At 40.8% G+C, this 26,521-nt stretch overlaps 1 protein-coding gene across 1 annotated transcript in view; it reads right to left on the bottom strand.

The window, feature by feature from the left end:
- Positions 1–26,521, bottom strand: part of TRAPPC9 (trafficking protein particle complex 9) — an 843,209-nt gene that overhangs the window by 357,003 nt on the left and 459,685 nt on the right. The window contains 2 exon segments of the mRNA XM_025214635.1: positions 5,449–5,539; positions 21,683–21,836. Coding sequence (XP_025070420.1) covers positions 5,449–5,539; positions 21,683–21,836 — 245 coding nt within the window.

Raw genomic sequence — 26,521 nt, 5'->3', positions numbered from 1 at the left:
TTTAAATATTTTCCTCCACTTCTAGGACATTCAAATTTGACACTACTGTAATCCTTAGGAATTAATCAAATGCTCTGTTAAAAGAAGGACTTAATTATTGCTAGAGGTCTGACTGGAAGCAACAAAATAAAATGGATGACTTGTTTTCATAATTAATTATAAGATCCATGAAGGGAATAAACAGTGTGTGTTTAAGGGATTGCTTCTCTTCAATGATTTATTTTTATTATTAAATGTAGCGCTGTGGTTGTCTCAGTTAAACGCACGTTGCAACGATAGCTTTCCAAGATATTTTCAGGATGTGAACCTAGAGGACAAGGTCATCCCAGCCAAGGCTTGGTCTACCCGGGTCTTAAAAACCTCCAAGGATGGAGACTCCACAACTTCCCTGGGTAACCTGCTCCAGGGCATTACTACCCTCCTTGTGAAAAAGTCTTTTCCTGATATCTAACTTAATCTTCCCTTGCTGCAAATTGAGCCCATTGCTCCTTGTTCTGTCATCTGCCCCCACTGAGACCAGCCCAGCTCCATCCTCTTTAGAACCCCCCATCAGGTAGTTGATGGCTGCTATTAAATCCTCCCTCCATTTTCTCTTCCCCAGACTAAATAAGCCCACCAGTTTCCCCAGCCTCTCATCACAAGTCATGTCCCCCCAGCCTCTGAGCCATTTTCATTGCCCTGGCATCTGTGGCTACAGGGTGCTGCTGGGACCCGGAGTCCACGACGCCTTTGGCTAAGAGTCTCCTCAATTCAGGGACTCCCGGCCCCACTGGGCATGGTGCACCGCTGTGGCTTGGCTCCCAGCTCCCGGACACAGGGGAGAGGCTGCAATACGTGCACATGAAAGCTCGATAGCAATCAGCTATTAAAGTTGGTACACATTTTCCAGGTCTAACTTTAGAGCAGATTGGAGGGGCTTTTTATGGCACGATAGCTACTTTGCACATGTAGTTGACCTCCAGGTAACTGTGCACTTAACCAGCTAATTCCACGACACCTGCGGGGTGTAGCGGGGTCCTCTGTGAGCATTTCTAATTTCCATAAATCATACAATGCCAATGGCAGTACTCTGCAGAGCTTCAAGGTGTCAACGCCTGAATGAACCGCCGTGCAATACATCTGCATTTTTAATTAGTTATGCAATTTAGATGATACCCTTCCCAACAAAACTTCAGGGTGGCTTACAGCAGAAGAAACAAAAGAAATTAGAAGGGCAAGTAGAATAAGGAAACAAAATAACCAAATAAAACAAAAGAAAGCAGGGACCCACTAAACAACATTTTGGCCTAGTTTTGGTTGCTAAATCCCTGCCTAAATAGAAAAGTTTTGCAGTCCTTCCAAAAGATGTCCAGGCTCAGGTGCGGCGGGCCTCAGGAGGGAGGGATTTCCAGAGCTGAGGACCAACTCCCATGAAGAACATCCCACAGGTTTTTCACCAAGTGAACTTGGAAACCGCTGGTACGTGCAGAAGGCTGCTCTTAGCTGACTTTAGGGATCGTGATGCAGCATAAGGGATAAGGTATATGCTTTTATGCAATGTGGATAGAGTCTACCTTAATCTGTCATCATTTTTTATATATCTCATAGGAAAGAAAATCAAGCTAATTAGAGATTTGTTATGGTAATCACTTAAAATAAATGAAACACTGCATTAAAGCTGAAGTCCAATACCCAAATATCCAAAAGTATACTTCAAACCTTCAAAGTACACTGTAATCGCGCAGGGCTTGATTATGCAAGGTGATGAGGACGGGGCACTTAGAGCAGTCTGGGACCAGGCCAGGATCTGAAAAGAACTGTTTTTTATCAGACACTACTTGCAGACTTTGCCCGAGGTGAAGCAGGATTAACAGTTCTTAGAAACAGTTCTGTATCTTTGGTTTTCTAAACTTGTCTGGTGTTTATACAGCTGACTTTATGAGGCATAATCACCACTATATTTTAAATGGTCAGACATTGCCTCTGGGCAATGAGGGTTGCAAAGGTTTGCTTTATAAAAATAATAATATCAAGCATTTCTATTATTTATTAGTGCTCCAGAGAACTAAGTCAAATTTGACTTATTAATCCTCACCATGCCGCCAAAGTCAGCTAATATTATCTTCATCTTACAAGCTTGTACCCTGAGAGAGATAAGCACAATATCTATACCTGAATCCAAGACTACCCTATCCTGGGGGAGAGCCAAGGAAATGATAAACCGTTTCCCTTTAGTCTAGGAAGGGGCCTGTATACCCACTTCTATTATAGTACTGAATCAGTCTGAAAAATGTTGGAAACCTTTGTCTTAAATTATATATCGAAGGCAGAAGAGGGTCAGAATGAAGATTAGAACCCAGGAACTCCAAACCAACAGTCCTAGCCCTGTCTCTGTCTTGTATTAAAGGTTTACAGTCTGTTTGTGCATCAAATAAGTTAAAACCAACATTTAATGCATGTGTTAAAGTACTGTAACAGCATTGTGTATTATTTTTTAAGCAGTAAGACTTTGCTTATGATCTTTGTAACTAATAGCTTCTCACCAAAAATGGAGAAGAGTATTAACAGAGTGATACAGTTTTTGGTCTCCAAAGCTTTGTTCTCCAGCATAATTTAACAACCTGCAATAAATGGAGACATCTGAAAAGAGAGTGTTGCAGTGCAAGCCATTATAGTTGGTCACTCACAAAACCAAACATTAAACTTTCATTAATGTAGTCCTTTAAAAGAGTCTTGGTTTTGCCCCTCGAGCTTCTGTGTTATGGTTTTTTTTTTAATTTGATGATGGTAATGTATTTGCACCTTAAAACAAGTCTCTTCCAACATTTGGTTTGTTGCCCAGCAATAAAAAAAAAAAAAAATACACCATAAATTTGAGAAGTAGTAAACTTGCTAGAGTTAAGCAAGATGACATTTTTCAATTAGACTGTGATTTATCAGAATTCCTAATAGACAACTTCATTTTAAAGAGATGGCCTAAATCTTAAAATCAATTTTTAATAACACATTACAAACCCGCACATTAACACCTGACATAATTTCCCCCGTTACGGTCCTTTCAACTTTAAATGGTTTTAGACTGGTCAGCTTCTCCCTTCCCACTTTGCATTTTTCTGCCATGGCTTGATACCAAAGTATTTGACATTACCACCTCTACAATCCACTAGAAAGGAGTCACACGGAGGCACTCTCCTGTCGCCTTTTTTCCTACATTCATTTAAAACACACCTGACTCCCAGCTCTCAGATAAATATTTTACTACCATTAATAATGCATTATGCATGACTTCACATTTCATTTAATGTACCAATATATTTGACATACGAAATTATGACAGAATTTTGAAAGGGCATATGATGAGCTACATGATTTTTTTCTTAAAAGGGTAACTTCATGCACTGAGATAAATAAGTCTGATCTTAAAGCAATATTGAGATTATTAGTTTCATAGGAGCCATCCAAAGTCATTTGTATCGGTTCAGCTTTTTCATTGGCATTACTACTTACATACTCATTCAGATTTAAATGAAAACTGGAATTACAGCATCTCGTTCACTGCAACTGTCAGCTTTCCTAAGGACAGCACAGGTCCTAAGGAACAGCAGAAGCAATTTTTTGGTTGTACAGCATTAAGCCATGAAGCACAGTCTTAAAGACCTTCACAGTCAATACATGCAAACATTGCACAAACAAATGCTTGATCATTCTGTACGAGTAGCATCAGCACAAAACACAAGCCTTTCTTATGCAATATTAAAATAACACAACTCAAAGAAAAACAACCTCCTGCAAAATGCTTGAAAGAAAAAAAAGCCTCTCAAAATGCTGACACTGGCCTACACCTTCACAGCATTTTTACTTAATACAAAAAAAAAAAGGATAGTACTACCCCAGAAAGATGTGGGGGGAAAAATTATACTGCAAACTGTTGATTAAGTTTTATTTTGCATGTTAAAGCTGGAGTCTATTTTCACATCAAAACTAATAATGCCCAGCAGTGATGTGAAGTACACACCTTTCAAACACTGGATAATGCTAACTCCCGTTTTATACAGGTTTTCACTTTTTTCTAAGCCAGTTATACTAGCTTGTGATATACTGATGCTTTATGCAAAATGTTATTAAAAAAAAAAACTTGTCAATTTGCTATTAACGGTCATTTAACCTCCTTACTATTAGTGGAGCCCTCAGGTTGGTAACTGATATTGCTTTTTCATGAGCTGATCCATGCTACATAGCTGAGACTGATGATAAACCACGGGCCGACAGTCATGCGCATTTTAGCCGCTTTACAAGGAGAAAGGAACCTGCTGCTTGGGAGCATGCAGCCGCTCTCATGCTCTGTGATGTCTTTGTGAGTCAGCAGCAATAAAAAGAAAGCTAAATGGCCTTAGGTTTAACCCTGAATGAAGCGGCACACATCTGGTGCTACAGAATCGTGAAGATACAACAGCGCCATCCCGACAGCTTGTATCGGCGTTCTTTGATATCACTGGAACTGTTACGTCAATCTAAGCCCCGTATTGAAGCATGAATACTTGATCAAAAACCAACCCCCCCAAACAAAAGAATAATAATAATCCCCACATACAGTAGTTCACAAGCCACATTACTTGTGTCATAAATTGTAACCTATCAACCAGTTCATTGTACAATAGTAAAATCAGCAGCAACTAAACTCTGGTCATAATTCATTAATCTCCTATACATGACTACTCATTTTTTCCCCACATGAAAACTAATTGAACAATAAAAGCTCTACATGTAGCTGGCATGCTCAAAGCCGAGAGCAAAATAAAGGGCTTTCGGCTGTACATGATTTATACACACGCGTGTGGTTGCAAGGTGCTCTTGCACAGGAGCCAATTGCTCATGACTCTTTCACATTGAATTAATTCTGCGTAAACATCTCCCAGCTCTGGTATTATATTAAACGTCCAGTTACAGAGAAACATCCTCCTTGGTACTCACCCTTGCAATGCTTGAAAGCCTGAGCAATTGAAAACGGTAGGATAGGGTAATAAATATAACTTCAAAGAAGTTTATCATTAGTCCATGAGTAAAACTCCAGATAGCTGATGCTATGACATATACTACAACGTAAAAGGAAAACGTTCACAATAGTTGCCGCTTGTACAAAGCAATTAGGACCGCGGTTCACAAGGAGTTCCTGCTTAGATGGAAAACAGCTGTTACCAACATATTTGACATGAATATGATTTAAAGAAAAAAAAATACATAAATTATAAAATTGTCTCCAGTTAAGCAACATATTCATGGAAAAAAAAAACAGTTTCCTAGCAACCTCTTCCACATCATAGACTTCCTATGAGTAAATGAAAATGTAAATACTGTCATACATCCTCTATCTTCATTGAGGCAATGAATCTCTATAAGGAATATATTACTGGAAATTAGAAATCACTATGTGCTCTAAAATGAACAACGATGTTTTCTTCTATTACTCACCCCACTGGAGAGGAGCCAACTGTAGATGCTCGAGGACCAGCTGATTGAGAACTCCTTCTACACTCGCTTCTCCTTCACGCTTCAAAGAGGGGTAAATGCGAATTAAGGAAAACTTTGATCCAGAGAGAAAGAAAGCACACGCAATATACACATATCGATTACTGAAAACCAAAACTGTACTTTAGAGATTAATTAGAGTTTTAAAGCTTCACCTTTCAATGGCAATTGTAGTAATCCGTGAAGTCAGGTTCTGGATATTAACATAGCAATTTGTAACTTGAGAGTAGAAAATTGTGACCTTGCCATCATTAAGAGCGTGAAAAAGTGGAACAGTGATTAGCAAAACACACAGACTTGCACCCCCACCTCTGATGCACCACACTATTATTCTGGGGGATATGGGGTCACTCTTACACCCAAGTACAGTCATTTGAAGTGGGTCTGGGCACTCAGGTACCTCTCCCCACCATGCTGAGGAAAGTTGTAGGGATCAGATTCTCAAAGCTATTTAGGTGCACAGCTTCCATGGACTTCAACCTGAAATCAAAGGGAGGTAGGCACCTAAATACCTTTGAAGATCTAGGCCTAAGCTCCTTGACTGCTCAGTCCCTGTCCAGGTGCTACGGGCAAATGAAGCAAAAATTTCCTAGCTTTCACTTCATACCCCTGCAGAATCAAGGGAGGCAGAATAAAACACACATAATAGACATTAAAATAGAAGCAGTGAACAAAAAAAAAATTCTAATGAAGAAAATTCCCCTGGATCTATGAGTTTGGCAAGGAAAGAAAAGAAAGAAATTCAACTGTAATGTCACAAATTAGTTTCCAAAGTGAAAGCGATGGCTACCTTTGAATTCCAAGTACTCTAGAGCCATACGGGAACAGATACAAACACTAACTTTATTCCTTAGTGAGCATGTAAAAAATATAATGACTAAATTCAGAGGCCAAAAATCGTTTCTGCAAAAAAACTATACCTTCTTTGAAAAAAAACAGGCAGAAGTTGCACAGAAGTCGGATTTTAATTGTAACGTTAAACTGGACCACAATGAAGATCAATTAAGGCATATATTTAATGATAAATAATTATACAAAACACAGTCAACACAGTTAGCATTGCTGTGGAGCCCTTAACTGCATTTTTAAACCTTCAATTCTAACTTTGCTGTAAAAGGTTTTAAGAATGGCAATTACTGCATAATATCCAAATGAGTGATTTTCATTTTAAAGGGCACATGAAAAGGACACCATCCAAAAGCGAATGAGGTCCACGATAGCACTGCTACATCGTACTGCATCTACAAGTTAGAGATACGAATTTCATAAGTTTTCTAAAGGGCAGCACTTGGCTCAGGGTAGCAAACCTGAAGTCCTACTGCTTGCGTGCTCCATTTCAGTTCTCGTTGCACAGAGGTCTACACGTCCATGAAACCCACAATCGCAGCTGGAAACTGGTCATCAAGTACCAGTCATGTAGTCTGCCCAATTCGTGTGGATTTATCAAGCAGCTATGATAAGGGTGTTATATTTAAGGGAGTTAAGCAACATTAAATTAACACGGCAAAGCACTAGTGACAAGACAACAGTTGTAACAGAGTGGCTTATATTAAAAATGTCAACATTTATTAACGTCTGACACAACAGTATTTAAAAATTACTATTTTACTACAGGGCAAAACAACTGTGATAATCTTAGATACTGCTGGTGTTAAATGTTGTTAAGTGCTGGCCTCTCTTCTGTAATTCAAGTCATGAAAATCAAATACTAAGACACTTCACGATGGATGCTTCAGGAACCGTAGATAGGAGAACATTGTATGAGACTAGATGTTGCAATCTCAGCTCCAATGCATGCATGGATCTAACTGAAGTCCAAATACTCAGTTTAGAGCTAGTGCAAACCTGTTCTTTAAGAAGGGTTTGGGGTTTTTGGTTTTTTAAAGTTTGTGGTAATTTCTTCCACGTGAAATCAGCTAAACCAGTGAATCCATAGTTAAGCCATTGCTCCCAATGCACAGCAACATTCACCAATGCTAAAACCAGGCCCAGCCTCGCCTCCAAAACAGAAATGTGCAGCTATACCTTACAGACAACCAGCTAGTTTCAAAGGTTTATCACCTGAAGCATGCTTAATGGTTTCAAAAGGAGTTTGCAAAACCGCACGCTATTGCACAGTTCAGGGTTGTCCACCTGACGGCCTGCAGGCAACATCTAGCTGGGCCCCTGGCTCCTGCTCACATGCCCTTCCCTCCACTGCTCCTACCAGGGTTTCCAGGCTCTTGTCCCACCTCTGGCCGCCACTTCCTACACCCAGGCCTCGGGGCAGGCTGGGGTGGCAGGAGGGTGCTGCATAGCAGCAGGGGGAGAGCCAGGCCGCCCACATCATGTTTGGCCCCCCTGCCATCGAGAGGTTGGACAGCCCTGATGGAACAAATTCTCATAATGAATAATGCAAATAAACACTGCTAGTATGAGTAGGTGTGTGTCGGGTTTAAATGCTGTTCCACACTAAAAATAACAGTCTAAACATAGCACCACAAACTGCCATTGCATCTCAATTTTCTCATAAAATGTGCACAACTGACCAGTAAACGTGTATAACAACTTCCAGGGATCTAGATTTAACCTGGGACTGGAGAGACAGGACATTTTTGAAGTGGGGGGAGAGAAATCAAATCATCATCAACTATAATTTCTAAGGACACAGATATTTCCTCCGTTATACCTATGCAACTTCACTGTATTCAGATCACTCCTGGGGAGGACTTAACCAGCCCCACGGGGCTGTATAAAAAAAAAACAAAAAAAAACCCTACCTGGAAGCTTTTATAGTCTAAGTAAGTAAAATTGTAATGTTGATTTTCAGGAAGTGAAGACTGATCATTCATTTTAGCATAACGTATAAGACAGTGTCTGTACAAGTGGGGAAGCACAATTTATGATCATCTACTCCAGCAAAATAACTTAATTTACAATAACATACAGTGAAATTATTTGGAAACACATCAGTAAATATTCAATGAAAGATGCATGCAATGGGTATAACTGCCCAACAACTAAAGGGGAAAATGCATTTCCTTTATTTCCATATTATATCAGTTCCTTCTGAAAAAGGCTATTCTTCAATATGGGTTATGGGTTTTACGTTGCAAAAGGTATAAGTTAAATGCCTATTTAGTTGTTTTTTAAATGCAAGATTTATTGAGTTTGGAATTTATGAAAGACCAAGGAGTTTTCGTTTAAATATTTCACGCTGTAAATATACAAAATGTGACAGCGCGTCCACAGTCTGCACAGACCACCCTCATGGTGAGACTTTATTCATAGTGTTTGCGTCCTAACTAGATGTGTAAAAAGAGCATTTGATCTGAACATACGAAGTATTCTGAATCATCTTCATCTCTTGGAAATTTGTGACATGCCTAATGCATACACACGAATGCATGTAACTGCTCATTTGGTAATACCCGGACCTGAACTACATGCAGTACGCCACCATGACAAACAGAGACAACGCTGGGCAGTACAGCTTCACAGCATTCTTCAATTGCCCTGTGCAGAAACAAGAGTATAGAAAAAGAAACAAATTGCACAAATATGTCTCTTGCTTCATCTTACTTTATACTTTAGCAAAAACATAGCTTGTATCTGTAGAGGCTGGCCCTACTGCAAGCGACAGGAATAAACAGTACTACAACTGTACTTCAAAGAGACAAAAAGCCTACCCTGCCTTTCCTACTTGTTAAGAAATGCACCCTTGGATGTCATTTTCAAACAAAAACGACAGGCTTGGCACACTGACGCAAGCTCGAGATCGAGTTTGATATGTGACACAAGGTTAAGATTGACTCCTCTCTTTTCACTGAATGCTCGACATGCTATGCATTAAACATCCAAGGAAAACCTTCAAACCTGAATCCAGCCCAGCAGAATAGTGACTTTTTAAACCTGCCGTCTTTCTACTGCATATTCACTATAATCAGAACTTCCTACTCTAGACTTTGTTCCCAGCCCCAGAAACAAAGCAGCGATGTGTAAACACCATCGTACCTACCAACCACCCACAGATTCTTCCGTCGTTGGCCATTCCAGTTTTTTATTATAGTCAATCTAGACTCATGGCACTTCTTTAAATATGCCAACCATTCCTACTGGCACAACTATTTTTCTAATGGCCGTATTTTGACTTTGTGAAGGGAAGGCAGAGTTTCACATTCAGCAATAATGAAGGAAGAAAGCAGGTGAGGAAAAAACCTAGACAAACAGGAAGACGACAAAAGATATCCGGTACCCAACTGTTTTGGCAGGATGGCGTTTACTACACGTAAAGAATCCTGGAGGAAATGCTCTGCCAGCTAGAACAGCTTTAGGATCCGGGACTGAAGTTCAATAAACTGATTTAACCTAAATCGGTGAAGTCTGATACAACATCCATCCAGGTTAAAACTAGATGGAAACTGGTTAAACTGTTTTCAGCCATTTTGAAAGCGGTATATGTGCACCGAACTTCTGTTGTGTTACAAATTTGAACCAGTTTCCAATTACTTATACCAGTTTGTGTGTAATTTCTGTCCGTAGGCTAGAGGTTTGGCCCTTCTAAAACATTAAAAAAGTCTTTTTATAAGCCTTTCACATCCAAAATATTCATAGTGAAGACAGGTAACGGAATAAATGAGGTGACAGGCAGAACAAATGGATTCTTTCCCTTTGTTGGGACCAATTCTGTTTAAAAACAAGATCCTTCCCCCACCATATTATGCCACAAGAAAAAAAAATCCACCTCAGTTTCCCCACTCCCCAGATGACAAATACAACCACCAGAAATCTTCCTTCTTTCTGCCATGTCAGCTGAGTTATCCAACATCACATTAGCATTTCCCAGTTGCCAGCTACGCCATTCTTCTACCTCCTTAGGAAAACAGGACAGCTCTGCACTGCAGTTAAAAGGAGCAATTTATCCCCAGCTGATCTGCTTTCCTGTCCTGTAGACTTTCTAGGGAAACTTAATTTCTTTTGGACCACAATCTATCATCCCATTCTACCTATGAGGCAGTGTGATCCTATTCCACCATGCTATATTCCACTACGCTCAAGTCCCTGGGAGGAAAAAAAACCCCATTAACGTGCCTATTTTGTCACAATCTGTCTATATTAAGTCACAAAAAGCAGTAAGCAGAAGGATTCATCTACCTTTTCATTAACTGTTTTTCAAGCACTCAACCCACTCAGACATTTAATAGGTAGAATATGAACTGACCCTTTGAGCCCAAGTTCCCCAATCTCTAAAAGGAGGAAAGATCATTCCTACTCAATTACTTACTTTTTGATACCCAAATTTAAAAAAAAGGGATACTTATTATTATTTTTTAGGGATCTCAGCTAATGCTATTTTACTCAACAGGCCCCTTACCTGAGCTTCTTCTAAGTCCAACCGGCTGAATTTATCATCTAAAGCTAGGGTTGGCAACGTTTGTCAGGGGTGGGCCAGAATGGCCCAGGCTGGGTCCAAGGTAGGCTGGTGCTGGGACCCAACTGCAGTGCAGCACAGGCAAAACTTCCTACCGCCCGCACCCAGGCACCAGGCCATGGTTACAGGCAAACCCCCTACCACCAACCACTGACAGTCCACTACTGTACCAGCTGGATCCAACCTATAGGCTGTAGGTGGCTGACCTCCTAAAGTAACTCTTTATTATTCATTAGCTTGTCAGTGCTACACAGCTAACATGGCCAATGGCAACTGCATTCATTTTATGGACTGCCCAACTTCGGCAGAATTGCTAACCACGTTCTAATAGCAAATCATTGCTGTTGGCAACACATGCATCCGCCAGATCAAGAGCACAGTTACTATTCAGAGTCTACTTCAGGAGTCCATTTAGGGTGGTTTAAAAAGACCAGCTTTTGCTTATATGCTCAAGCAAATTTCATCTGGCTGTCATCAGCAGACAAGCACAAAAGTACAGGATTTTTTTTTTTAATATAATTCTCCAGATCAGAACTTTACTTTGCATCTTTTAAAAAACCAAGAAGTATATATTTTACAAAATTTTCTGTTGAAGATCCAAGTGACAGTTAATTTTAAAAAGTTATTTCCCTTAAGAAATTAGTCTCTGAGATGTAAACTTAACAGCAAGTATGCCTTGCTAAGTTAAAAGGGCACCATAAAACTGAAATCCAACCAATACACTGAATATCCTTGTGGAATATACTGCCTGAAAGGAGTTTGGTGTAGACTTTTAAACTCTGTTGCGAGTCTTAAAGCCCTTAATTGTTTTCTATCCGTTATGTAGGGTTTTACCTCTGGCAGTCTGCTATGAAGATGTTTTTAAAACCACACTTGTTGGTTTCTGTGCGAATAAATACAGGTGGATGAATGCATCCCAGTCCTACTTGAGCATAAATAAATTAGCAGATTTTCATAAATAGAAATTATACTAATGAAAATGTGCTTTAAATGATTAATGAATGCTGTTTACCATAAATCAGCCTACTCATCTGCATTTTGAATTGGTGGAATGCTGATTGTTGTGGTGCTTTGAACGTGCTAAATGCATGTGGTTAGGTTTGGAAATAAAACGGGATTGCTTAAAAACTCACTGATGCTGAACAGCTATATGAACTAATGAAACCTCACTTCTTTTTGAGCAATACTGATGCAGTAAAACTATTCATTTTGTGAAGGGCAATATGAGTGTATGTGAATATTTACTTAGCTCCATAATCATCTTAAAGCTACCTCCAGGAATAAGTGATTTGGGCCCATGTGAAGACTATTTCTAAAATTAATTGAATCATAGCTAGGTAAACCATTTCCCTACTAGTGTGACTTTATAGCATGCAATACATTGACTAGAACTTTTGACTAGTCTTATTTTAAATGTCTCAGATCAATGGAGAAAATTAAACTCAATATAGATACAAGCAAAAGTTCTAATTTAAATTCTGATCATAATTTTGATGATAAACTCAAATGCAAAGGCAGCTACATTCCCATTGCACAAATTATGCCCATTAGATGAAGGAGAAAACCACTGTTTCAGTTTCAAATCACAGGTTGAAAGCAGAGATAGTACTGGGGGGGGGGGAAGGGGGAGGCAAATCATCTTCATAGACTGGGCAAATTTGATATTAGAACAATTAAATTAAATTAAATAAGGAACTCTAGAATATCATTGGAAGAGATTTTCTTTAAGGGTTGTGGCCAGATCAGATACTATAATTGGTATAGTTTTAAAACATAAATAAATATACTTTCATTTCAAAACATTTACATAAATCAAAGGCTATTTAGAGCAGATAGATTGATGGCTCGCACCCAAACAATCACGCCAGACATTGGGAAATAAAATTGATGATATGGACAGGTAATGAACATCGGGGCTGTGCAAAATTTTGCCCAGCATTTCGTTTCAAAGCTGTTTCAATGTGTTTCGAGCTCGAAACAGTGAAATCAAAATGAAACAAAACCCTTCAAAACAGCATTGAAACAAAACAAGGGATCTCAAAATGTTTTGAAACGTTTCAAATTTCGAAAAAGTCAGGCTTACTGTCTTCAGTGCCAGTAACCGCCGGCAGCACCCATCTCCTGTCATCTGGCAGGCAGATTGGGGACCCGCACCCCTGGGAGGACTCCAGCACAGTCCCTGCAGTTCTCCTGGGGGTTCGGGCAGGCCCCCAGTCTGCACGCAGGATTACAGGAGGAGGACTCTGGCACAGCCCCCACAGGGGTGTGGCTGGACCTCCTATCTGCATGCAGAATTACAGGAGGAGGGTGCTGCCACCTGGGACCAGTGGCAGCACTGATCTTCCTGGTGCTGGGTGCGGGCTGCTCCCAGTGCCAGTCTGTCATCTGGCAAGCAGATTGAGGGCTGCACCCCCAGGAGGAGTCCAGCACAGCCCCCGCAGCCCTACAGGGGGTGCGGGCAAGCCCCCAGTCTGCCTTCTGGATAAGAGAAAGCGGGTGCTGCCAGCTAGGACTGGCACCAGGAAGATCAGTGCTGCTGCTGGCCCGAGGCAGTAGCACCCGCCTCCTGTAATCTCGCATGCAAATCAGGGGCCTGCCTGCACCCCTGGGAGGGCTGCGGGGGCTGTGCTGGACTCCTCCCAGGGGCGCGGGCCCCTGATCTGCCTGCCAGATCACAGGGGGCAGGGGCTGCCGCCTGGGGCCAGTGGCAGCGCCAATCTTCCCAGCACTGCGTGGGGGCTGTGCCCAGTGCCAGTGTCATCTGGCAGGCAGATCGGGGGCCCACACCCCCAGGAAGAGTCCGGCACAGCCCTTGCAGCCATCCCAGGGGTGCAAGCATTCCCCCGATCTGCCTGCCTGTCGCATTTTATGATTCCCCATTCTAACCTATGGGCAAAAGAGTGAAACACCGGCACAACAGCAAAACAGTTTCGACAAAACGAAACAGCACAGTGCTTTTGAAATTAAACGAAACTTGAAACAAAACACTGTTCCATCGAAACAGAAGTTGAAGCAAAACCGTGCCGTTCTGCACAGCACTAACACACATGCCCACAGTATAGCTCTGGACACAAGCTGAAGAAATGTCACAGTGGTGTACTACTGATAAAGCAGTCCTTTAAAATACTTTAAATGTCATAGTATTACATGTACTATTTCTTGATTTCCATCTTTAAGATAACAAGTGTGCTCCAAGACTTTTTCCTCAGATTTACCAAATTGCTCAACATTTCGTATTTTTATTTATTGTTTTGGCAAAATGCCAGGAAGTAAAAAGGAACACAGAAATTAGTCTCAGTAGGATATCTCTGTATGAGGGGAAGCTCAGGGTTCAAGATCTGAGGGAACAATGCATGTTCATCCTGGCTAGTGAAACAAGACATTAGCAGGTCCAGGTCCACCAGATTTCATTAGCACACAGTCTGGCCTGTTCTCAGGGCTCTCTATGTCTGAAAGCATCCAGTCTCTAACATCACACTCTTACACAAGGACCTGAAGAAAAGTGGTCACAGGAAAACTTCAACATCGTCTAGAAGCTTTCTACATCTTGGAACATTCAAGTCACTTCTAAAACAAAGCTATGCCTGTTGAAGACCTAATTGAAAACGTGGTATCTACAGTGTAAGTAAAGCTTTGGACTCGGTGCCTTTCTCAGTTCTTAGAGAATGGGAACATCTTTTACCATAATAATACAGAAAAACAATTATTTCTCTGATAAAGAATTTAGCGATAATGGTGCGTGCACTTGTTGCAAGCCTTAAACGATTGAAACTCCACCTAAACCTTACTCAGAGTGCCATAGAGGCATTGCAGCCCCCATTAGTAAGACTCCTGAATAGACCTGACAAGTTTGAACCCATCACACTTCTCTTCCAACCTCTGTAGCTGGCAGCTGAAGTAATTCTACAGCCTCTTCAAGATCCTTGTTCTCATTTTCAGAGCCCTGATTAGATTAGGGCTCAGTTAGCTCAGGGAACGTCCAATCCTACACTCTTCAGCAAGCTTACTACACTCACTTAATTACTACTACTTGGTGGGGCCCAAATTTCATCCTGTCATAATAAGGGGAAGGGCATTTTCAAGGAGTCTCAGAAGTAGCAAATAAGTGTCTGCATTATGATACAGACACTAATCCCATTTATAGTACATTTCAAAACAGAACTGTTCTAACAAGTGTTTCCTCAAATAACCATGCAGAAAAGAATCAAAACAGCAGCCTCTTTCACTGTAATTTTATGTATCTAGTCCAAGACAGCCGATAAAAGTGCCTACCGCAGTGGCAGCTTCCCCGAGGTAAGTATCTGTCCAATGATCATTATTCTGAAATTGCCAATTTATTTCACATAGACAACCAGACAGTAAGTGACAGTTTACAGTACCGTAACTATCCATTTGCACCAGATCTGAACTAATAACGATGGAACCATAACTTTATTTCTAGGGACGCTGTCACTATACTATCCGACTGCCAAGATGACATTTCCATATAGAAATATTTGCTTATGACAATATAAATAAAATTCCTATATGGCAGGCATACAAGTGGTTGAAAAACGGTACTCCAAGTAAGTAAAAATAGTTTTCTACAACACTGGGAAAACATACCAAGTGACATACTTCAGGGACTTGTTCTGAGTCCAGTAATATTCAAAAGCTGTTTGAGTGATGACTTTAATGACTGGACAGAGTATACTTATACAATCTGTGGAAGACACCGAGTTGGAGGAGGGCACAAACACTTAAAGCTGAAAATAACTTTAATAATTGAAGAAATTGCCAGGTCTCATTAACATGAAAGTCCATAAAAACAAGTGCAAAACACTACGCTGCAGGAGGGGGGTGGAAAATCAAATGCACAAATATAAAAGGGAGACTATCTGGTTAGGCAGCAGCACTGTAATAAAGGATGTGAAAGTTATTGTGGACCACACGGTAATCACGAGTTAATAATATGATCAGAGAGAAGTAGTTAGCTGTGTTAATCTGAAGTAAGGCAGAAGGCACGGTACAGATGAATTGTATAGATTAACAAAATCAGAGATGCATAAGCTTTCATGAGTCTGAGCCCACTTCATCAGATGCTGTGAAAGGATATGCACAGAGCAGACTATCAAGTCCAGAGATGCATCTGAATACATAGGACAGAGAGGGGAGGGAGTGGAGAGGCACAAGGGGAGGCAGTTGTGGGAGAGGCAAAATTGTGTTAAACTCATAGAGAACAATGGGTCACAAGAGCTAATCCAGGTAATGGGATAAGAATCAACCGGGCCTGTTTAGACCATACTTAATTCAGTCTGTGGATGATTTCTTGTTCTGCAATTTCGCATTCAAGTTCATTTTTGAAGTTTACTGTCCAAGTACAGCTACCCTGAGGTCAGCAATGAAATGTAAAGGGAAGTTACAGTGTTCTGCCATAGGCTTTTGTGTCTTTCTGGAACTGGTGTCAGATAGGTGGTCATTCATTTTAACACATGGGGATTGCCCCACCTGTCCAATGTAGACAGATGAGGGATGTCATCTGGCAGCAATACAGACTACACTGTAAGCAGCTGATGGCATACATGACATTGGTAGACGTGCAGGTGAATAAACCTCAGATGTTATAAACTGTGTTACTTGGTCCAGTGATACAGTTGCAAAAGAAGGTAAATCTCAGCCTAGGATGTATAGACCCGAGTGGTTTATGTAAAACCTGAAAAGCAATTATTATGCCAGCAAGACCTTAACTGCAGAACAGTGCCCAGTTTTGGGCACCACCCTTTACATAAGATAGAGATATACTGGAAAGACTACAGAGGAAAACAAGAACAGTGTTAAAGGTTTTAGAAAACATGGCCTATGAGGAAAGGTCAAAGGAACGGTGTCTGTTTAGTCTACTAGGCTAAGTACAGGCAATTAAAATGCCCGACTCTGAATTGATTCAATCTTTGCAGGTTAGTCTAAACCGCACAGATTAAACCAATAAGCAAGCAAACAGACATTCACCCTTGATTCCAGAAATGCAGCTACATGCCTGCAGTGGCCCAAGCCAGAAGCAGGGGAGGACACAAGAGGACATTGCCTGGCTCAGCCAGAGAAGACAGCCTGGGCCAAGGCTAGCCCACCCACCCTGCCCTGCAGGGGAGATGCAAAGCATCCTGGGATGCTGGGAGACTGTGAGCTAATCTGTATCTGGAGTGGATCTGGGGCACTAGTTCAATAAACCAATTTAATCTAAATCGGCTCAGTCTGATACCACATCTAGGTGGATTCATCTTAACCTGGTTTGGGCCATTTTGAAAGCGTTTTATGTATACTGAACTTCTGTTGTGTTACAGATTTGAACCAGTTTCTGATCACTTGTATCAGATATGTGTAACTTCTGGGCACCTTCACACATGCTCCAGGAGTGGGGAGGGTGCGGGTGAACGAGCTTTATTTCAAGCACCCCCACCACCATTTTTAAGTGCGGGGATGCTGATACAAGGGACGCAGGAGGCTGCTGGAGCGCGGTGGCTATCCCGACCAGCAGCTGCATGTCACGCTGCTGCCGCATGTCATGCTGGCTGGCTATGCTGACCAGTATGACACACATAACTTCGTCCCGCAATGCCCTGTGGTGGAGTCCCTTGGCAATCCACCAACCATTGGAGAGCTGAGGTGGGCCATCCAACAAATGAAAACCAACAAAGCCTGTGGGCCAGATGGTATACCCGCAGAGTCTACCATGCTGGCGGCTTCCGGCTCACATCACAACTCCACCAGCTTATCCTCTGCCTTTGGGATGAAGAGGACATCCCCGGGGATCTCAAGAACATGACCATTGTGACCATCTACAAGAAGGGGGACAAATCTGACTGTAAGAACTACACAGGGATTTCCCTCCTGTCCATTGCTGGTAAGATCCTGGCCCGCATCCTCCTGAACCAACTTTGTCCCATCACCGAGGACATCCGGAAACCCCACGCCCACTAACAGCAATATTCCAACTCTAAAAGCAGCTTCCCAGTGGAACAGTCTAGCTAATTAGGCTGTGGATCCCTATCAACAGAGGGCTGTAAGAAGAGGTTGGACACACACCTGTCAGGGATAGCCTAGGTCTGCTTGTTCCTGTTTCATCATCGGTACCTTGTAGACCTTTCCCAAAAAACCTCCTGCTGATCTCTTCAGGCATCCTGTGTCCTATGAACATTCCTAGAACTTCATTTTCTTCAACTAATTTGGGAATTCCTAACCTAAAATTCCAAAGTGTGAAAGGGAGAGGCTCTGCAGGAGCCTTATCTCGAAGGACTCTGCAATGGAAACAGCATTCCAGAAAATCCTGACCCGTTCTGACTTGTAGTAGAGAGAAACAAATCTCAGAAAGGGAACTATTCAAAGGCTACATAGAGAATGCCAACTTCAAAATAAATAAATATTTAGAAAATATTAATAGAAGCATGAGCTGAAAATATTAGCCATGATAAAACTGTGTTCCATCCGCTCATAGTCTGCTGTTCAGCTGATACCAGATGCCATTACCAGATGCTAAAAAAGCAAGTCATCATCATCTTAGTTCTAGTTCTAGATACAGCCATAAATCTCACCTATACTCTACTGAAATGTACATTTTTAAACTCAAACGGCAAAGCAGTATGTTCTTTCTAAGAAGCCTATTCTACTAATTCTGACCTCCTCACAACAGTACAAAATTTGAATTGAATGCTTACTATTTTTTCCATCTATTAGACTATATTGATACTTTGTCCCAAAACTAAACAATAAAACCCTCCTTCGTTGAAAAACTGAAAAAGTGACTGGATAAAGGAGTGCAGTAAATACATAAAAGAGATTGACCCTGCACAAGTAGGAATTAACTAGCCGGGTTAATACTTCTCAAGTTCTGTGGGACAAATACAACCCGCAAATGTATCTGTAACTCTAACAATTTTTACAGATGCCATTATGATTTGCACCCACTTATTTCCTGGCACATATAATAACATGCAACTCTTCTACTTAATGTGAAATCTCACAAAATACTGCCCAATTATTATTGATTATTAAGACAATATAGTCTCTAAACAACTCAGATGATTTGCTTGGAAAAATGTATGAAGAACGCAGTTCACTTTTTTCCTTCGTTGAATATACAATACACTCACAGTTATGAAATTTGTAAATGCATGTATTCTTGACAGAGGTTGATGTTATGAGGCTTTCCTGTGCCATTAATGCCCATGATAATGGATCCTGTATAAATCCTACGGCAATACCCATTTTACCCATCTTTTTATCCCTCCTTCATTGTATGAGGTTGCAGAAATACATTAGCTTGCATTCATTTCACTAAACTAGAAATTGTTCAGAAGTTCTATATATCGTCTTTTGCTTTAGCTATGGACAGAGTACTCTTATCTGAAGCAAAATTGTTCAAGCATTGTTCCCTAAAGCATAAATCCCTTTTACACACATACCCAAGCACAGAAAGTAAGGTTAATGGAAAGTTCAAAAAAAGAGTCTGAAATTGGTCTCACAAAAATGGTCTTACCATGGAAACCGCCTTTGTACAAACACATTCCCAGCTGGAATCTAAGCACCTGCCCTTGTAGGGGGTTCTCAAACACCAGCTGCTTTGTTGTCACTATTTGGGTGGATGCTCCTATTCTGCAAGGAGTGGAAGATCAACTAAACAAGCTTACCCCTGCACAGAAATAAGTATTTCATTCAGGGGGGTGTTACCTTGGATTGGCTTCTATTTACTGCAGAAGAGGAGCATACACATAAAACGGTTACTATGGAACAGCTGACACAGGATAGGTCCTCCTCTGGACTGAAAAAATGCAGGCACGTTTTCAAATCGATTTCTGTGCACTGAACATCTGTTCTGTTGGAGGTTTAAGCCAGTTTCTGATCACTTAAACCAGTTTGTGTGTAAAGTCTGTCCCTAGCCGTTGAGATGCATTTCTTATTGGTTTCACCCAGAACTTCAGAGGGCCTTGTGGAGTGGAGGGTGTGGCCCTGCTGGCACCCCTGCAAAGGGGCAGAGATGGATCATACACTGTTCTCCAGAGTCTCCATTTTCATTCAAATAAATAAATAAAAATGAAGCAAACTCCTAATTCGTATGCTTGCAAAAAAACCTTCAAAACAACCACAAGCTACTAGTGCAGAGACCACTGCCTTAACAGCAGACAGATATAAATAACACTGTGGCATGATTTACGCCATTTATTCCACTGAGCATTAACTTCTACCTCAGCAACGATACTTTCAATACCTACACTGGAACAGTAAAAGTAACTTATGTTAATATTATTGCTCAACAACCACAAAAAAGAGGGGATCTGTTTTTACTGCACTGAAGCTGATTACAATTCCAGCAGGAGAATCTCAACCATACTATCAGGGAGCATTCGAAGTTTTGATAGATTCAGCAAAGCAATCTTCTAAGTCACATTTCTTTTTTTTAAACGAAATATAGCGAGTAGAACAGGGAACTAGGCACAAGGAATCTTAGTTTCTATTTCTAGCTGTGCCACTGACTCACTACATATAGTTTTGTGTTATTTCAATTTATGATGACAAAGCATTTGAGCTCACTGAACGAAAGTACAAGTGCAAAGTGCTATCACAGTTCTTTGGGTAAATGTGATATCTTTTTATTAGACCAACTAAATAGTTGGGAAAATTGTTCTTTGCAAGTTTTCAGGTACAATCACCCTTCACCAGGAGAGCACAAAACACCAGCAGACCCACCCTATGCCTGAAGAAGGGTGTTTGTGCCGAAAAGCTTGAAAAGAACAATTTTTCCAACTATTTAGATAGTCTAATCAAAGATATCGCATTTACCCAAACAGCCTTGTCTGCCTATGCCCTTAGACCAACACAGCTACAACCAACACACCCAAGTACTATCAATTCACTATTAGTGAAACCTTAACAGGCTGAAGAGGCTTAAGATCATGATCTAATATTCACTTTTCACATTTTACTTTTGTAGAGAATTTACCTAATTTTTTTAAACATCAATTACTTGTATGCATTAAGTTAAACATAAGTGAAGTCTTGTTACTGTAACCCCTTATGAATTAATAGTGAAAGGAAATATTACTGATTAAAAACAATGTGAAGCAACACTATCATACTTGTCACTGATTCTCTAAAGATTAAAAAATACAAAAATATGTTCCCAGTTTAAGATACTGTTGCATTTCTTTTTAAGTCTTAAAAGCATCACCCAAATTAAGTACTGGAAAAAGGAAGTGAAACCCCATCACAGTAAATGAAGTTATACCCTATAATGTCAGTAGCTAATATCAGGTATATTATTTGATTTGTACAATAAAGTCAAATATAATAATTACAGGTTCTAACTGTCAATTACAGGCTCAACAATATAATTATTATATGTTATAAATCCTACCCTTAATCAACTACCCTCTTCTGAAAAACAGAAATGACCCAAAAGGAAAAGAAACAAAGAAAAAATGTTCCTGTAAAATCATTATTCATCAACCTTCACTATTTTTTTCCATTCCACAAGTAAGGAAAAATAAATGAAGTCTGCAAAATGCTTGTATGACTCAGAAAAAGACAACCATTATATTAAGACCTGAACAGCATGCTAAATCCAAATACTATACAGTACAATTAATTTTCAGAAGTCTATAATTATGTAAAGTTCTATAGTTCTAACTGTTTCCCTTTTCAATAATTTTGTTAAATGGTGATTTAAATTATAAAGTAAAATGTGTCAGGAGGTGGCTACATACATTTTTTTTAAAGCACACATTTGTTAAAGGATATAATTTTCCAGCAAATGTCTAACTTGCTGTTAATCTCCAGACCTTTTGCCTGCTGTCTCTCCTCTTCCAGTTTCTTTGCATTTGCAAACTGTACCCCTTCGCTAGGGGATTCTGGAAAACTCTCAAAGTTGAACTTGTCGACTTGGATAGCCATACTGTAAGGCAGAAAAAAGAAAGAAAAGAATGATCAATATAGCAATTTTGCAGGAATCACTTGTAGATCAGTTCACGTGGCTTTCTTTACCAGGCCAAACACTACAATATAGCAACTTATTTCCTTCACTGGGATCAACTCTGAATAGTAATTAAACATCAGTATTTTTATGATAAAGGAAATGCAAACCAAGCTATACACATAAATCCAAACGAGTAACTTAAGAAAACAGTCACTTGCCAAGGACCTGATTTCTTTAATGAATTATTCACACTTGGATGACTGAGTTCAGTGGGATCTACAGAAGTTTCGCAGTCCTGGGACTTGCAACAGTGCAGGATCAGGGTTTAATACTCCCAAAGTAACAAAGGAACGAGGGGGGGGGGGGGGGGGGGGGGGGGGAACAGAAACACTGGCGCAAAGGATTGTGCTCTTCCTATGGTAAAGCACACATTTCTTAGGAAGTTTAATAAGCCAAATCCACATAAAACCAAAATTAAATATAAAATCAAATCTTTAAAATTATGCAAATATAAAAATATGCCCCTGGCGTAAACATACCCATTCTTTCATGCACCTCTGTGCTGTGTAAAAGACATTTCTAGCTTTTGTTCCTTCAAAATTTTTCTTATGAAACTCACAAGTACTAACAAAGTTTCTGCCTGCGGTTCAAACCAGCTATATACTAGAAAGGACTGGACCCCTGCATGCTAATAAATCACTTTGTTATATAAATAAGTGCCCTCCTGGGTGCTGACATGCTGTTTCATATTACTAAGTCAAGAGTAAGTGAATATACAAAAACAATTTTTACAAGGCTCTTAACATGAGCCAACCAAGTCTGCAAATGCACAAAATCTGCCTTTGCAATTATCTCGTGCAAGTCAGCAAACATAAGCACCCAATTTGCATTCAGCCATGTAGATACTGTACACAAAAATCATTTGTAAATGAAGTTTATGAAGTTCATAGCTACAGGCCACCTTCATGCATTTCAAGTACTACTAGACGGTATCTGCAACATCTTGCGTTAATAGCACTACAGCAAATAATTAGTGAAACAATAATTTTAACACACATGGTGTGGATAAATATGTTCAAAATATATTATGGTGTACTGTGTGCTCTACGATCACATATTTAATTATAAGCAATAATTAGATAAACATAAAAGCAATTTTAACCTCATAAAACCAACTGAAATGTGGTTTTACCAAATCTAATAACTCGCGCTGTCAAAACACAGAATCATTTATTTGGAATAAACTGTAAAGGAAAACAATTAGTAAAAAAATTAAAGCATGCTGTTTTGAATGATTGACTGCGGATGATTTTGCACTAAGGCAAAACAGAAGGTAAAGCAACCAGGTTTCAACATCACTCAAACAGGAGTCCAGCTATAAAACAGGGTCTCCAATAAACTTCATACAACTGGAGGGAGTTGCATTCATCTCTACTCCATCTCTCATCAAATCCACATCCAGAAATACTTTTTTCATGGGTAAAAAAATAATAAAGAGAAACTAATGAAGTACCAGCAATTGAAGTTAACAACAAACAGACTTTTCGAGAGAAGGCCTAAGTGACATTATTGTAATGATGTAATAGTCTTAGCAAATAGGAAAACAAATCCTTTAAGATTTATTGCTAGAAATTAGCCTCATTTCTGGCCTTTGGTAGCTGTGGTAGAGAAGCTTCAAGACACCTGCGCGCACAGAAAGTAATATAGGGCCAAATGGTTTGAGATGGATAGAAGCTTTACCCGAGATGAGGCAGGAGAGGCTGTTAATGCTTCGTGATGCCCAACACAACAGTCGAAGAGCGCAACTGAGGCAGGGATGACTGGGGCAGCACAGTTACTTAACATGCTTGCTTACCCGAGCGCTAAGTAAAGTCTCTTCATGAAGGTAGCCAAGGACCAGAAGCCCAAAACCCTTCTACCTGTTCATAGATGTCATAGACATTAGGGCTGGAAGAGACCTCGGGAGATCTTTGAGTCCAGCCCCCTGCCCCAGGGGCATGCAGTCAGCCAGGGTCAAAGGATCCCAGCAAGATAAATATCCAAATGTTTCTTAAAAGTGTCCAAAGTAGGTGCTTGCACCACCTCTGGAGGGAGTCTAGTCCAGGTCTTTTTCCTTATGTCCAGCTTAAAATGGTCTTGGAGGAGCTTGTGATGACTGGACCTTGTCATCCCTTGGGGTGCTCTGCTGAACAGGCGTTCCCCCAGATCCTGATGCACACCCCTTACGTACTTACAGGCAGCCACCAAGTCACCCCTGAGGCTGCGCGTCTCCAGGCTGAAGAGTCCCATGGCTCTCAGCCTCTCTTCATAAGGCCTGTTCCCTTGCCCTCTGATCATGCATGTGGCTCTCCTCTGCACTCTCTCAGGTTTTTCCACATCCTTCTTAAATTGTAGAGCCCAGAATTGGATGCAGTACTCCAGCTGCAGCCTCATCAAGGCCGAGTACAGCAGGAGGATGACATCCTGAGATTTGGTTGAGAAGCATCTATGGATGCAAACCAAAGTTTTGTTCGCTTTACCAGCTGTGACATCGCATTGCTGGCTCATGTTCATCTTGTTGTCAGTCACGACCCCCAAGTACCTTTCAGTTGTGGTGCTAGAGAGCATAGCGTTGCAAAGCCTATAAGCATGATGCGGGTTTCCCTCCCGCCCAGGGCAGAGTACCTTGCATTTTTCTATATCGAATGTCATCAGGTTTTTATCCACCCACTTTCTAAGCCTATCAAGGTCAGCTTGGATCACCAGCCTATCCTCCAGTGTGGACACTCTACCCCAAAGTTTGGTGTCATCAGTGAACTTGGCCAGTCCGCTTCTGACACCCACGTCCACATTGTTAACAAAGACGTTAAGGAGAACAGGTCCAAGGACGCAGCCTTGGGGGGATACCAATCGTCGCAGAGCACCATGATGATTCACTTCTGTCGACTACCATTCTCTGGGTCCAACCTCGGAGCCAATTCCCTAGCCATCGGACTGTGATGTAGCCGAGGCCACAGTTGACCAATTTTTCCACAAGGAGATCACGGGACACCAGATTAAAGGCTTTTTTAAAGTCCAGATATATGATGTCAATCGCTTCTCCCTTGTCCAGGTGATAGGTCACCTGGTCATAGAAGGAAATGAGATTGGTCAGGCAAGACCTATCCGCAACAAACCCGTGCTGGTTATCCCTATGGTTGCTGCCATCAGCCAGCTTGTCAAGAATGGTCTCTGATGATTTTTTTCCAAAATCTTTCCAGGGAATGAGGTCAAGCTGATTGGCCTGTAGTTCCCCAAATCAACTTTCCTCCCTTTATTGAACACAGGCACCACATTGGCCTTCTTTCAATCTTTGGGTACTTCACCTGAGCACCATGAGTTCTCGAATATCCTTGCCGGTGGCTGGGCTATGATGCCTGCCAGCTCCTTAAATACTCAAGGGTGCAATCTGCCAGGACCAGCTTACTTGAAGTTGGTCAGCCTCTCAAGGTGTTCCTTTACAAGGTCTACACCAATTTTGGGTATACATTCACCCTCACCCTAGTCGTCCTGCATCATGTTAGGCAAGGAAGCCCCTTTGGGCTGGTGAGAAAACAAAGCGAAGTACTCGTTAAGCAGGTTGGCTTTTTCCTGGGTGTTAGTTGTCCCATTTGGTTTAGCAAGGATCCAACATTGCCCTTGCTTTTCTTCCGACTCCCCGCTCCTGGGGACTCTGACTGCTGTTGTCTTTTTGGATCCCACCACCTGCCCATATGGCAAATCTCATAGGTCTTGAGTGCAAAAAAAAGCATTCATTTCTTTTTCTGTGTTTTTGTGCAGAAAATCATCTGGGCCTTTCCATTTAAACCCCAAAAACATTAAGATATGGATATAGAAAACCTAAAAATGAACTAGCAATAAGATTTTGCAGTACTGTGGGAAATATTGCCAAAAACAAAGACTATGATAGAAAAAGTCCTACATTTAAACAACATTATGAATATAACAGAACCTATCAAAAGCCAGAAAACTCCAATGTGATAACATCTGTTTTTAAATCATGTTGAAATGGAAGCAATTACATGAACACCAGCTGAGCTTCCTGGCTTTTGAACACGCAAGTGCACTCATGAGACAGAGGCAATGGAAACTTCACTAAATCATTCTTGGTTTGTTTCTGAAATTGCCTGGTCTCTCCATGGTACATGAAAAAGGAAGCTGCCTGTCTGCACTTCTAAATTTGAATTCTTAAAATTAGACATCTACAATCCTATTTCAGCAACAAACTACCTTAGGCCTTTTGTAGTGCTACATATATCCTCACAGCATTAAAAAAAAACCAAGTATCCATACATTCAGGCAGTTTATAGTACTATAAAATGATGGATCTACCACAAAAATGGCAGATCCACTACAAAAAAGTGAATGTTTCAAACAAACTTCTTTGAAGCACTAGCTTTTTGTACAGTCGAATGTAATAGCACACCCCGCCAACATCCCATATCCCTCCAAGGGGCAAGTAAGAGAGGTGAGATGGTGCCCTGACAACCTGCTTAGCCATAGTGATTTCTCAATTAATCTGGAGGGAACCCTGCTGCCACGGTGCCACAAGCATCCTAGCAAACTCTCTATTTTTGCAATGCTACAAAGAGCTATAAAAAGTATCAATGCACTTTGAAGTGGTACAAACCAACATGTGTTCAAGT

Source organism: Alligator sinensis, unplaced genomic scaffold (genome assembly GCF_000455745.1).
Source record: "Alligator sinensis unplaced genomic scaffold, ASM45574v1 scaffold721_1, whole genome shotgun sequence".
NCBI classification, from domain to species: domain Eukaryota; kingdom Metazoa; phylum Chordata; order Crocodylia; family Alligatoridae; genus Alligator; species Alligator sinensis.
The sequence above is the reverse complement of the archived record's forward strand: the minus strand, read 5'-3'. Positions and strand labels throughout refer to the sequence as shown.